We start from the raw sequence: 14799 nt of genomic DNA on the forward strand, positions 1-14799 counted from the left end.
GCGCGCAGAAAGCGGCAGGCACCGTTCCCGCGCTCGGCGGGAACGGCAGGCACCGTTTTCTGCAACCCTGCCATTTCCTGCTGTCGGAACCCAGCCAGTTGGACAGCCTGGTGGAAACTCGGAGGGGTTTTTCTCCCCGGAGTTCATTGTTTTAATGCACAGGGCGTTTGTGCATAGCAGGGATTCTCTGCTGGGGGGAGGGGGTCCTCCCCCAGCTAAGCTACCATGCCTGACCACTTCCTTGGGGAGTCTTCTTCCCCAGGGTAGCGTCCCTCCTGCGGGTGAAGGTCCGGGAACGTCTCGGGGGTCTTCTTCTGCCCTGACAGCACCACAGCCAGCGGGGGGGGGGGGATCCTCTCGTGGACCCGCTTGCCGAGGACCCCTCCCTGGCAGCTCAGGTCGAGGATGATGATCCTAGAGTCCTCCGCATTTTTCAGGCGGGAGAACTCGATGAGCTCATACCATACATCCTCCAGGAGATGGACATTGATCCCCCTCCGGACCCAGTGACTCCAGACCCGAGCGTCAAGAAAGGGGATCCACTACTAGCGGGACTTCGTCCGCTGGCGAAGGCCTTCCCCACTCATCACAATATTCTACAGCTGATCGCCAGAGAGTGGGATACTCCAGAGTCCAACCTTAGAGTTGGCAGGGCCATGGATAAATTGTATCCTCTTCCGACGGATTTCTTAGAGCTGCTTCGTGTCCCGGCAGTAGATTCGGTGGTCTCGGCGGTGACAAAGCATATGACCATCTCCGTCATGGGAGGGACGGCATTGAAGGATACCCAGGATTGGAAGTTGGAGGTTTACCTGAAACGGGTATTCGAGGTTTCGGCGCTAGGCATGCGAGCTGCTATTTGCAGTTAATTGGCCCAGCGTGCAGGACTCCGGTGGGTGCAACAGCTGCTTACATCTCAGTCTCTGCCAGACGCCGAGGCCCAGCAGGCAGACAGGTTGGAGGCCGTGGTCGCCTATGGAGCGGATGCCTTTTATGATCTTATCAGAGTACAAGCGCGAGCCATGGTGGCTGCGGTGTCAGCGCGCCGTCTTCTTTGGCTAAGGAATTGGGAGGCTGATGCTTCATCCAAAACCCGCCTAGGATCTCTCCCCTTCAAGGGTAAGTACCTTTTTGGAGAGGACCTGGATCAGATCATTGTCACTCAACGAAAACGCGGTTCATAAGCTGCCGGAGGATCGCCCCCGCTCTTACAGAACTTTCAACACCGGCAGAAACAGGTTCCGTAATCAGCGCAAGGGCCGGTCCACGAGGCAGCAGCCACCTCGAGCTCCTTCCTCTCGCTTGCATACTTGGAACAGGTCCTTTCGGGGTCGCCATTCCGGTAAGGACGGACACGGAACGGGCACCACTCCAAAATCGTCCCAATGATGCCAGGGGGACCCATCAGTCGGTTCCCCGTCTAGGGGGGGGCGACTTGCGCTTTTCTATGAAGTATGGGTCCACATAACCACAGACTAATGGGTCCTAAGTATTCTAAGACAAGGTTTTGCGTTGGATTTTGTCCAACCTCCACCGGACAGGTTCCTATTCTCTCCCTGCGGGTCCCTTCTCAAGCGCCAGGCCCTTCGACAGACACTAGATCGTCTCCTTGCATTGGGGGCGATAGTACCGGTGCCGGCCTCCGAATTGGGTCGGGGCCATTATTCCATCTACTTTGTGGTGCCCAAAAAGGAAGGGACCTTCCGGCCCATACTGGACCTCAAGACCGTCAACAACTCCCTCAGGATACCTCGGTTCCGCATGGAGACCCTCCGTTCGGTGCTGGCTGCGGTTCACCCAGGGGAGTTTTTGGCCTCCTTGGATCTGACGGAGGCATACCTGCATATTCCGATCCTTCGAGACCACCAACGGTTCCTTCGCTTCATGATTTTGGGGCAACATTTTCAGTTCCGGGCCCTTCCCTTCGGGCTGGCCAATGCCCCTCGGGTCTTCACAAAGATCATGGTGGTGGTGGCGGCGGCACTCAGAAGGGAAGGAATCCTGGTACATCCTTATCTGGACGATTGGCTCATCCGGGCAAAGTCGAGAAGTCAGGGGTTTCAGGCAGTCGACAAGGTAGTTCAGCTTCTTCATTCACTGGGATGGATTGTCAACTTCGCAAAGAGCAGGCTACATCCTTCACAGACGCTGGACTTTCTGGGAGCGCACTTCCACACGAATGCGGCCATGGTATTCCTCAGTCCGGAAAGAGCGCGGGCTCTACGCGAGCAGATCCTCAGGTTCATGACTCTCGAGGTGACGACGGCGAGGGACTATCTTCAGGTTCTGGGAACCATGGCCTCCACCATCGACTTGGTACCGTGGGCTTTTGCCCACCTGCAACCTCGGTGGAAGCCGGTGTCCCGGGATTACCAGGCGGTCCTCCCAATTCCAGACTCTGCAAAGCTCAGTCTCGGTTGGTGGCTGAACCCACAGCATTTGGCTCAAGGAGTGTCCCTGGAGCCACCGGACTGGGTGGTAGTGTCCACGGATGCCAGTCTCTCGGGCTGGGGAGCGGTCTGTCAGGACAGCTCGATGCAGGGGCGTTGGTCGACGCAGCAATCGACCTGGCCCATAAACTGATTGGAGGCCAGGGCCGTTCGACTAGCCCTACAGGGAATCCTACACCTGTTGCACCACCGGGCGGTACGAGTACTATCGGACAACGCCACCACAGTGGCATACATCAACCGTCAGGGAGGCACAAGGAGCAGACTGGTATCCTTGGAAATCGACAGATTGATGGAATGGGTGGAGCTTCATCTTCTGCGGCTGGCAGCCTCCCATATAGCGGGCGTCGACAACATACAGGCGGACTTCCTCAGTCGACAGCGTCTGGATCCTGGAGAGTGGGAACTCTCGGAAGAGGCGATGGCTCTGATAGTCAAACGCTGGGGAACTCCCCGCTTAGATCTCATGGCGACGGCCAGAAATGCCAAGGCCACCCGCTTCTTCAGTCGAAGAAGGGAACATGGAGCGGAAGGAGTCGACGCGCTGGTTCTCCCATGGCCACGCCAGTGTCTTCTGTATGTCTTTCCACCATGGCCGCTGGTGGGAAAGGTCATTCGAAGGATAGAAGACCATCAGGGTCCGGTGATTCTCGTGGCGCCAGAGTGGCCCCGATGGCCGTGGTTCGCTGATCTTCTCCATCTAGCGGTGGACGACCCGCTCCGGCTCGGTCATCTACCGCGACTTCTCCATCAGGGGCCAATATTTTTTCCAGCGGCAGATCGCTTCTGTCTTGCGGCTTGGCTTTTGAAAGGTGCAAACTGAGGCGTCGCGGTTATCCAGAGCCCGTCATATCCACCCTGCTACGAGCGTGTAAGTTGTCCACATCGGTGACTTATGTTCGGGTGTGGAAGGTCTTTGAGGAGTGGTGCGTCTCCCAAGATATTCAGGCTCCGCAAGCTTCGGTGGGACAGATTCTCTCTTTTTTACAGGCGGGACTGGATCTGGGTCTCGCCTATAACTCCCTCCGGGTTCAAGTGGCGGCTCTGGGAGCTTTGCGTCAGGGGGTGGATGACGGTCTCCTGTCTACCCATCCGGATATCCTGTGCTTCCTCAAGGGAGTGAAGCATATAAAACCTCCGATCCGACCTACATGCCCGTCGTGGAACTTGAACTTGGTGCTTAGGACTCTCTGCGCTCCACCTTTTGAACAATTGCGGTCCGCTCCCATCAAGGATGTCACTCTCAAGACCGTTTTCCTGGTTGCACTCAGCTCAGCACGGCGGATCTCGGAGTTGCAAGCTCTCTCCTGTCGGGAGCCATACCTTCGATTCACTCCTACTGGAGCTTCTTTGCGTACCGTACCTTCATTCCTGCCCAAGGTGGTCTCAGGGTTTCACCTCAACCAGTCGGTGGAACTTCCGTCCTTTCCTTCTTCGGAGCCGGGTGATCTACACAAGCTAGATGTACGGCGTTCTCTGATGCACTATCTGGAGGTTACGAATGAGTTTCGGCTTTCTGACCATCTCTTTGTCCTCTGGTCAGGGCCCCGAAGAGGATGCATGGCCTTGAAACAATCCATTGCTCGCTGGCTGAAGGGAGCGATCGTAGCGGCATATCTGGGATCAGGTAAGACGCCACCATTGGTGGTCAAGGTGCATTCTCTTCCCGCCCAGGCGACTTCCTGGGCGGAAAGCTCCTCTGTGCTCGTCCAGGAAATCTGTAGGGCGGCCACTTGGAAGTCGCTCCACACTTCACCAGGCATTATCGTCTGGACTTCCGGTTGCCATCGGACGGACAACTGGGAGACAGGGTCATTCGGGCAGGGCTGTCCTCGGCCCGCCCATGATGGGAAAGCTTTGGTACATCCCACAGTCTGGAATGATCCTGGTACGTACAGGGAAATGAAAATTATTCCTTACCTGCTAATTTTCGTTCCTGTAGTACCATGGATCATTCCAGACGCCCTCCCTCGTTTTTGGGGGTTTTTCTGTGTGGGACATCCCTGCTTACCTGTCTCCAATATTTCTCTTTATCTGTACTTCTGATACTGCGGGTCTGTTCTTCCACGCAGTACTGTTTGCAAGTTTTGACACAGTTTTAGAGTTTTTTAGTTTCCAAATTTATTGTCGGGGCTTTTGTTGGGCCGGCAGTTGTACTGTATTTGATAACTTGATCCCTCTGGTTTGCAAATTTATTCTCGTTTCGGCTTTGATAATCTATTTACTGAGAACTGAGGCAGGGGAGGCGTGGCTATAAGGCACCCCCCTGAGAGTTTTTTGTTCTGACTCCATCTGCTGGACAGGGGACATAACCCACAGTCTGGAATGATCCATGGTACTACAGGAACGGAAATTAGCAGGTAAGGAATAATTTTCATATCTGAGCTTGAAGAAGAACCCTACCCCTTGTAGTCTTGTTCGTCTTTTCTTTTCACTTATCACTCTGCTTTATGACTGTTGTCTATTAGAAAAAGTATTCATTTTTTCTTATGGCTCATAAAGGTGGGGAAATGTTTGTATAACTCATGAATTATGAAGCCATGAGTTAGATATGGTTGCATCTTCCCTTAAATGTTAGATTACCCATGGAATAGGAAATTTTGGTATTTTCTGTTTATTTGATTCATCTTGTATTTTGCAGGAATGACTATGAGGAACTTGCCCAGCAGTGTAAAACATTTGCTAAAGATTTGCTTGCACAGGCTCGGAATTCACGAGAGTTAGAAGTTATCCTAAACCATCAATCCAGCGATGAGCCTCTGGATAAGCGAGGATTACTAGAAGAGAGAATGAACCTGAGTCGCCTCAAGCTTGCTATCAAATATAACCAAAAAGAGGTCATTTATTTATTTATTTATTTATTTATTTAAACTATTTATATTCCGCTGATCCACAGATCTCAGCAGATTATAAGTAACATACACAAAAATATTTAATGACAGCAATAATACATCATGAAATAGCAGTTGTTTAAAAACAAGTTGTGAAAAACAATAAAACAGAGTCATGAGAAGAAAGACAAATATTCATTAACCAGTGAACCTAAGTTATGTCAGGAAAGGCTAGAGAAAAAAATGTTTTTAACTGCTTTCTGAATTGTAACAGGTCATTATTTAGATTTTTTTTTTTTTTTAATATTTTGCTTTTTGGCGCTTTGATCTCACCTGGGATAATATTCCAAAGTATAGGCACAGCTATACTTAAAATTTATTTACAGGGTACCGATACCTTTATATGGAGACACATGGAGATATGTATTAATTATTATAAACCACCTATGCAAGTGTGGTTGGAAGGGAATGCTACCTTGTAAATGACAGTGCATTTCTCCCAGGACAAGCAGGATGTTAGTCCTCACATATGGGTGACATCATCGGATGGAGCCCTATCACGGAACACGTTTGTCAAAGTTTCTAGAACTTTGACTGGTGCACTGAGCATGCCCAGCATGCCACTAACCCTGCATCCAGCAGGGTTCCCCCTTAAGTCTCTTTTTTTCCACGCAGCAGTTGCCTCGCGGTTATTAGGAGCTCTGTGAGAATTCTCACAAATTTTTTCCTCATGGAACTTTTTATTAGAATTTCAAAAAAGTTTCCCCGTCCCCCATCGACCGCCGACCTTCGCTAATGCCGGTAAGTTTACCTCGTTCTTCACGGTCGGTTCCCAGCGGTGCTTTCATCAGTGCCTGATGACCACCAGCCACACGCCGCCTTTACGTTTTCAAAATGACGACCGGTTTTAAGAAGTGCCCCGAGTGACCGAGGATTATGTCCATTATGGACCCTCATGACGTCTGTGTCTTATGCTTGGGGCCTTCCCACGACGTCCAACAGTGCACAAGTTGTGCCCAAATGATCCCTAAAGTCCGCCGCGCCTGCCTGGAGAAGATGGAGCACCTAATAGTCTTCGAGCACTCGTCTCCATCGACTCCGGCCAAGAGCGCACCGAGTAGGAAGCCTTCTTCGTCATCGACTCCATCTCCATCGACGTCTCAGCAGCATCGTCCCGCTCAAAAGCTTCAACGTGCTTGTCCTCTGCGCCGGAGAAGGACTTGGCAGAGCATCATGAAATGCACCGATGAGAAACTTAATCCGGTGCTGGCACCGACAAGCTATCAACATCGGCATCAACGGAGCCACCATCCAAGAAGTCCCGGGGAGAGGAACCCCATCCTCCTCTGGACCTGGGACACCGAGGCGTTCTCCACCTGTAACGCAGGGAGTCGAGACTCCACTAATTCCGATGAACCCTCTGGCAATGCTTACTCAGCCTCCAACCCTGGCTGCTGTGTTAACACCAGCCTTCCGGGAGGAATTGGACTGGATGGTCCAGGAGGCAGTCCTTCAGGTGCTTCGAGGTTTCTGTCACCACTGGCATCGACTCCCATGCCAATGCCTGACCTGGTGCCTTCAATGCTGGCTCCACTTCTCGACAGGTTACGACAAGACTGGGGCACAATGATTCTCATAGCCCCATGCCGGTCTTGTCAGGTTTGGTTTCCCATCCTACGTGACCTCTCAGTCCAGCAATCAATTCGCCTGGGCACAGATCCAACTCTAATAACGCAGAATTATGGACTGTTGCGTCATCCAAACTTCCACTCCCTGTCTCTGACGGCATGGATGTTGAAAGGTTGATTCTGCAATCACTTGACCTTTCTAACGATGTGTCCCCAGTCCTCGTAGCTTCACAGAAGCTTTCAACTAGGAAATCATATCGTTCCAAGTGGAAAAGATTCTCCTTGTGGTGCACGACAAAGGACATAGATCCCTTCTCCTGCCCCACAATGAGGTTCCTGGACTACCTCTGGCACCTCTCAGAATCTGGCCTACAAATTTCCTCCATCTGAGTGCATGTAAGTGCCAAGGTGTAGGAGATGCCCCGATTTCGGCGCAACCCCTTGTAGGGCGCTTTATGAGAGGTTTACTCCAGCTGAAGCCTCCACTGCCTCTCACAGTTGTGGCATGTGACCTCAATATTGTGCTAACATGGCTCATGTGATCTCTGTTCGAGCCCCTACACTCCTGCGAGCTCAGACATCTCACGTGGAAAGTGATCTTTCTAGTTGCTATAACGTCAGCTCACAGAGTCAGTGAGCTACAGGCACTAGTAACATACCCACCTTACACTAAATTTCTCCACAATCGTGTAGTTCTCCGCACTCACCCTAATAAATTTCTGCCAAAGATGGTTTCTGATTTCCACTTGAATCAGTTCATAGTACTTCCTACCTTTTTTCCAAAGCCTCACTCACACCCAGGTGAGCGGGCACTGCATTCCTTGGATTATAAACGTGAGCTAGCCTTTTATTTGGACCGCACTACAGCCCATAGGAAGTCCACCCAGCTTTTATCTCCTTTGATAAAACCAAACTGGGAGTTCTGGTGGGCAAACAGACCCTGTCCACCTGGCTGGCAGACTGTATGGTCTTCCGCTACAGAGACGCATGAAAGTGCATTCGGTCAGAGCCGTGGCAACATCAATAGCGCACCTCCGTTCAGTATCTATTGCTGACATTTGTAGAGCTGCCACATGGAGCTCTCTCCACACCTTTGCAGTTCATTATTGTCTCAACAAGGCTGGCAGACAAGATTCCGTCTTTGGCCAGTTTGTACTACGTAATTTGTTTCCAGTTTAATAACCCAACTTCCTACCTGCAACCCACTATGGAATTCAGGCTGCCCTCATACCCAACAGCACCCCTAGTGTTGTGCCTGTTGCACATCGTTGGGTGCTTTGGTTCATTCTATTCGGGGATCCTGTAGCTCGCTATTCATCCATGTGAGGACTACCTTCCTGCTTGTCCTGGGAGAAAGCAGAGTTGCTTACCTGTAACAGGTGTTCTCCCAGGACAGCAGGATGTTAGTCCTCACGAAACCCGTCCGCCACCCCGCGGAGTTAGGTTCGCTTACATTTTATTTTTCGCTCATACTTTTTGCTACAAACGAGACTGAAGGGGGACCTCTGCTGGATGCAGGTTAGTGTTCCATCATAGGGCTCCATCCGATGATGTCACCCATATGTGAGGACTAACATCCTGCTGTCCTGGGAGAACACCTGTTACAGGAAGTAACTGCTTTATTTGTCATAGAATTTGTTTATTTTAGAATTTATGACTTACTGTACTACTAAAGTACTCAAAGTAAGCTACAAGAAATAATTTAAAAAACTTAATACAATATGATAAAGCACAAGCAATAAATAATAATCATAATCATAATAAAATCCATAATACTGAATTTAACCCTGAAGTGCCTTAGGAAACTGGATGTTGTGATGATAATAGTAATGTTCTGTGAGTCCAATAATATTTTTGCGTTAAAGAGAAACTGACACAAGCCCAGAGTATAATGAGAAATACAGTATTGTGGAAGTTTAGTAGTATAATAAGTTATACTTTTATTTTACACATCAACTGTGCAATTATCGATTATAGTAAGAAAAAATGAAAAGTTAAATACTTTTATTTCAAGGAACATGCTAAGGTGAGACATACCATCATTGACATCAGTGATAAACAAAATAACACTACATCAGCTGTTTAGCACAATAAAATGTAATGTAAAACCTTGTAAACAGAAAAGATTTTTGTTTGTAAATCATGTTGTTTTTATTTTAGCCACCACATGTTTACACTAATCTGCCTTTACTACACTGTTAAGGACCAAATCTTCACCCCAGGGTTGATCCTAGGGGTTAAGAGTTGGGGGCAGGGGCAATCCTTACATTGGTGGCAAGTGCCTTTGCTACTGCACCTATGTTAAATTCTATAAAAAGGCAATGCTACAATAGGACACAAGTAATGCAATACGGGAAATTTGGTAAGTAAATGAGCATACAAAAGATCTATATGCAAATCTGTATAGACAGGGAGTGAAGAATACTTCAGCGGCATTGCTGTTAAATGGGTAAAAGAAAAGAGAAGAGCGAGAGAGAAAATGCTGACTTAACATCCTGACTATACTTCATGAATCATATTTGTTCCTCTGTGTCCATCTGGCCTTAGTGTCTCTCTAATGATCAGAATATAAGCTCCATGGAATGGGGACTGTCTCTTCTGTTTGTCTGTACAGTGCTATGTATACATTGTAGTGCTATATAAATGTTTAGTAGTAGTAGTTAAAAATGCCAATAGTGATTTTGCCTGTTACCATGAATTAATTTATGATTAAGAAACTAAGCTGTACTTGCCTGGATCTCTTTAACAGTGAATGATATGAAATTTAGAGGGTCACTTTTAGATACTAAGCTGGGTATTTTTTGCTTTTGTTTTGTAGTTTGTGTCGCAGTCCAACTGCCAGCAGTTCCTGAACACTGTCTGGTTTGGGCAGATGGCAGGTTACCGACGCAAGCATACCTGCAAGAAGATTTTGATTGTGATGACAGTTGGCATTTTTTGGCCAGTGTTGTCCGTCTGTTACTTACTAGCCCCAAAATCCCGAGTTGGTCGGATAATTCATACTCCTTTCATGAAATTTATTATCCATGGTGCGTCCTACTTCACGTTCTTGTTGTTACTTAACTTGTACTCTCTGGTGTACAATGAAAATAAAAAGAATACAATGGGACCTCCTTTGGAGAGGATAGACTTCCTTCTCATTATATGGTTGATTGGTAAGTGCCAACATGGTTTAAAAAACTTACACTGCAAACAAAAAAAATGAATACTGATGCATTAGCATTGTTGATGAAGTTTATCTCATTGCTGGGAATGAGAAATATAACGAGAATCCTAGATCCCAGCACCAGGGAACTGAAATGATGGGAATTTGTTTGGGAAGAAAGTGAATAACTTGAATACTTTGCTACTTTGGGCTCTCCAAAGTAAACATGTTTAGGTACAAAGAATAAGAGAATCGCTGTGCTGGCTATCTCTTTATTTGTCATGAAATTTGGTTCTTGGTGTAAAGTGCTATGTGTTAGGTAGGGTCCTATATAAATGATAAAATAATAATTCTTAAATGCCATGTTTGAACTATCATTTGTTAATTTTTTGCATGCAGATTTTTCGCTCCATAAGACACACTTTTTTTTCTTCAAAAGTGGGGGGAAAATGTCTGTGCGTCTTATGGAGCGAATATAAAAAAAACCCCTAAAAACTACAACCCCCCACCCTCCTGACCCCCCCAAGACCTGCCAAAAGTCCCTATTAGGTATTCCCGCGTGATTCAGAAAACAAAATGTGCTGATTGAACAATAACTGAGAAACGCGGGGAATCTGTTGTAAATCTTTATTGCATTTATTCTACTGTCAATTTTGTTATTGTACATGCTTCACTGATGCTGCATGGTTTTGTATTGTTGGTATTATATTTCTCTAATAAACCTTAAATTTAAAAAAAAAAAAAGAAAACAAAATGTGCAGCCAAGCCGCACATTTTGCTTTCAGAAATTAGCGCCTACCCAAAGGTAGGCGCTAATTTCTTCGGGCACCGGGAAAGTGCACAGAAAAGCAGTTTTTACCCTCCGACCTAATATCATGGCGATATTAAGTCGGAAGTCCCGAAAGTTTCGAAAAGTAAAAAAAAAAACAAAAAACTGGCCTGTGGCTGTCGGGTTGAAAACCAGATGCTCAATTTTGCCGGTGTCTGGTTTCTGAGCCCGTGGCTGTCAGAGGGCTCGAGAACCGACGCCGGCAAAATTGAGCGACGGCTATCAAACCCGCTGACAGCCGCTGCTCGGGTCCAAAAGGAGGCGGTAGGGGCGCTTGTGTCCCTAGCGCCTCCTTTTGCCTGTTTTTACCGCTGGGCCTCATTTGAATAGAGAATCGCGCGCACAGGAGAGTGGCCTGTGCGCATGCCGGGAGAGCAGGCATTTGACCGCTCTCCCGCGGACTTTACTGTATCGGCCCGATAGTAAGGGCAAAGGGCCGTTGGCTGCCAGTAATCAAAATGATGCCGACAGCCCTTTGCCCTTACTATGTCACAGGGGCTACCGGTGCCATTGGTGGCCCCTGTGACATACTAAGGATAAAGGGCTGTCGGTGCCATTTTGATTACTGGCAGCCGACGGCCCAAGTGCAGGAGATCGCTCCCAGACCCCCACTGGACCACCAGGGACTTTTGGCAGGTCTTGGGGGGGTCAGGAGGGTGGGGCATTGTAGTTAATTAATTTAAAGGGTTGGGTTTGGGGGAGGGGGTTCCTATAGAAAGAGAACTATAAAAGTTTTCTGATTTGGGGAGTGGACCGAAATGGCCCTCCCCAGACCCGAAAAAGAAATGGGGACAAAAACCAATTTTATGCACTCCCCTAATTTGCTCCATAAGACGCACAGATGCCCGGGAACAGAGACGGTTTAGCACACCATTTTTTTTTTTTTATTTTCCCCCTCTGAATCCTTGGTGCGTCTTATGGAGCGAAAAATACGGTATTTATTGTGGGCTTGATAAACCAAAATGTAAGCTTCTTGAGGGAGTTGGATGGGAGAGAGGGGATAAAAAAAATTTGGGAAACCCCCCACCCCGCTTCTTATGAGTGAAAGCTCATAACACTGTAGCTTAATAGAGAATTGTTTTGATTGAGCTGGTAGCTGAAAAGAGCTGAAGGAAACTGCAGGGCCCCAAAAATTCTCAACATGATTACTTTATTCAGCAAAGTCAGTGCATATTTTTCTATCAGAAATTGTCCCTGTTCTGAATCTGGGTGAATTCCTACATTTAACAGTGGCAGGAAAGTAAACCCTGATTCTGGTCTTGCGTCGTCAGGCATTTAAACTAAAGGATGAGGGTGGCAGACACTGGCCAGTGAAATTGGAATGTCACCCTCAAGCAATACAGGAAGTGAGAGGTGATGACGACAAAATCAATCACCTCAACATTCCACGCTTAAGCAAAAGAGCAAAAAAGGTGACTATGAAGATCAGCAAACCAAGGGAGGAAAGCTAGAAACTTATGACCACAAATGCTCATAGCCTGAGCAACAAAATCCCATATCTACCTTTGTAATTTTTTTTGTAATGATTAATTTGCTTATGTTCTGTACTTTAGATATTTTGTCAATTGTATTTTGCTGATTTTATTATGTATACTAAAAGTTTTGGATTAGTGGACTATAAATTTTCAATAAATAAATAAATAGATCTGCAGGCCCTAATGGTGGAGGCAGACTTGGACTCTGTTGCTATTATGGAGACTTGGTTCACGGAATCTTATGATTGGGTTACAACCATCCCGGGCTATAACTTATTAAAGAAGGACAAAGAGGACAGAAAAGGTGGGGGGAGTAGCACTTTATGTCAAAAACAATACCAACTCAACCAAAATGCAAGGGACATGGGGTAGGGAAGAAGCATTATAGGCTATCCTAAAAAAAAGAAGATGGTTCTTCCATTTACACTGGTGTGGCCTACAAGCCTCTAACACAAACTGAAGACTTGACCGAGATCTGGTCAAAGAAATCCAAAAGTTGGGAAGGAAGGGTGAAGTGTTACTTATTGCAGATTTTAATCTGCCGATATGGATTGGAGTATCCCTTTTGCAGAAGCTACAAGAAGTAGAGAGAGAGTGGATGTCTTTCAAGGGGCTCTGCTCAAACACATGATAAGGGAACCCATGAGGGAAGGTGGGATACTCGACTTAGTGCTCACGAAGATAATATCTCTAATGTCTGGGTAGGTGCCCACTTGAGCTCCAGTGATTATCAGTCAGTATGGTTTGATATTGCAAATAGGGTACAGAGAAGTCACACGAAGACCCGAGTTTAGAACTTCAAAAATACAGACTTGTCAAAATGGAGACGTGCCTGGAGGAAGAATTAGAAGGCTGAGAGAAAATGGGTGCGGTGGAACAACAGTAGGCCACATTAAAAGGAGCTATTACAAAGGCAACAAATTTATATGTTAGAAAAGTAATCAAATTAAGAGGAAAAAGAAACCAATCTGGTTCTTAAAGGAGGTAGCTGATAAAATAAAGGCAAAAAGAACAGCTTTCAGGAAGTATAAAGGATCCCAAAAAGAGGTAGACAGGGAAGAATACCTAGTGAAACTGAGGGAGACAAATAAAGAAATTGGGAAAGCGAAAGGTCAAGCAGAAGAAAGGATTGCCAAAGAGGTAAAGCAAGGTGACAAAACATTTTTCAGATGTACCAGAGAAAGAAGGAAGGCCCAAAGTGATATAGTGAAATTGAAAGGTGATAAGGAGCAATGTGTAGAGAGAAATGAAGAAATGTCAGCAATATTAAACAAATACTTCAGTTTGGTTTCACTAAAGAAGACCCTGTGGAAGGACCGTTGCTGGTTGACAAGACCGTAAATGGGAGTAAGGTAGACGAAACTCAGTCTACAGAAGAGAATGTATGGGAAGAGCTAGGAAAACTGAACGTGGACAAGGCCATGGGACCGGAGGAGATACATCCCAGGATACTAAGGGAGCTCTGAACTATGTATTCAATCGATCCCTGGAAACAGGAGTAGTGCTACAAGATTAGAGAAGAATGGTTGTGAACCCGCATCACAAGAGTGGTAGGAGAGGAGACTGGAAACTACAGGCCTGTTAGCCTCACCTCAATGGTGGGAAAATTAATGGAGGCTCTGCTGAAGGAAAGATAGTGATCAATCTACAATCCGGTGAGTTGCTAACCCTGAGGCAGCATAGATTTACGAGGGGAAGGTCCTGTCAGATAAATATGATTGATATTTTTGATTGGGTGACTAGAGAATTGGATCAAGGAAGAGTGGTCGATGTGATTTACTTGGATTTCAGCAAAACTTTTGATACAATCCTGCAAAGGAGGCTCATGAATAAAATGAGAAGCTTGGGAATGGGCGCCAAGGTAATGGAGTGAATTACAAACTGGTTAACTGATAGGACACAGCATGTAATGGTAAATGGAACCTACTCTGAAGAGAGAACAGTGTTAAGGGAAGTCCCACAAGGATTGGTTTTGGGACTGGTTCTGGTCAATATCTTTGTGAGCGACATTGTGGAAGTGATAGAAGGTAAAGTTTGTCCACAACAGAGTGAACATGCCTGAAGGAATAGAGAGAATGAAAAATTATTTAAGAAAGCTTGAAGAGTGGGTGAAGATTTGGTAGCTGGGATTCATTGCCAAGAAGTGCAGATTCATGCATCTGGGGTGCGGTAATCCAAAAGAGCTTTATGTGATGGGGGATGGTGGGGGCAGTGAAAAGCTAATGTGCATGGACTGGGAAAGTGACCTTGGGGTGATAGTGTCTGGCGATCTGAAGGCAGCGAAGCAATGTGACAAGATGATAGCTAAAGCCAGAAGAATACTGGGCTACATAGGAAGAGGAATAATTAGTAAGAAAAAGGAGGTGATAATGCCCTTGTATAGGTGCGGCCTCACCTGGAGTACCTTATTCAGTTCTGAAGACCGTATCTCAAAAAAAGAT

At 46.8% G+C, this 14799-nt stretch overlaps 1 protein-coding gene across 4 annotated transcripts in view; it reads left to right on the plus strand.

The window, feature by feature from the left end:
* TRPC1 (transient receptor potential cation channel subfamily C member 1) overlaps positions 1 to 14799 on the plus strand; it is a 205611-nt gene that overhangs the window by 45250 nt on the left and 145562 nt on the right. For all 4 annotated transcript variants that reach the window (XM_029615475.1, XM_029615478.1, XM_029615476.1 and 1 more), the window contains exons 6-7: positions 5092 to 5287; positions 9728 to 10064. In XM_029615475.1, the coding sequence (XP_029471335.1) occupies positions 5092 to 5287; positions 9728 to 10064 (533 nt within the window). The remainder of the gene's footprint in view (positions 1 to 5091; positions 5288 to 9727; positions 10065 to 14799) is intronic.

The sequence above is a fragment of the Rhinatrema bivittatum genome, chromosome 9 (genome assembly GCF_901001135.1).
Source record: "Rhinatrema bivittatum chromosome 9, aRhiBiv1.1, whole genome shotgun sequence".
NCBI lineage: Eukaryota > Metazoa > Chordata > Amphibia > Gymnophiona > Rhinatrematidae > Rhinatrema > Rhinatrema bivittatum.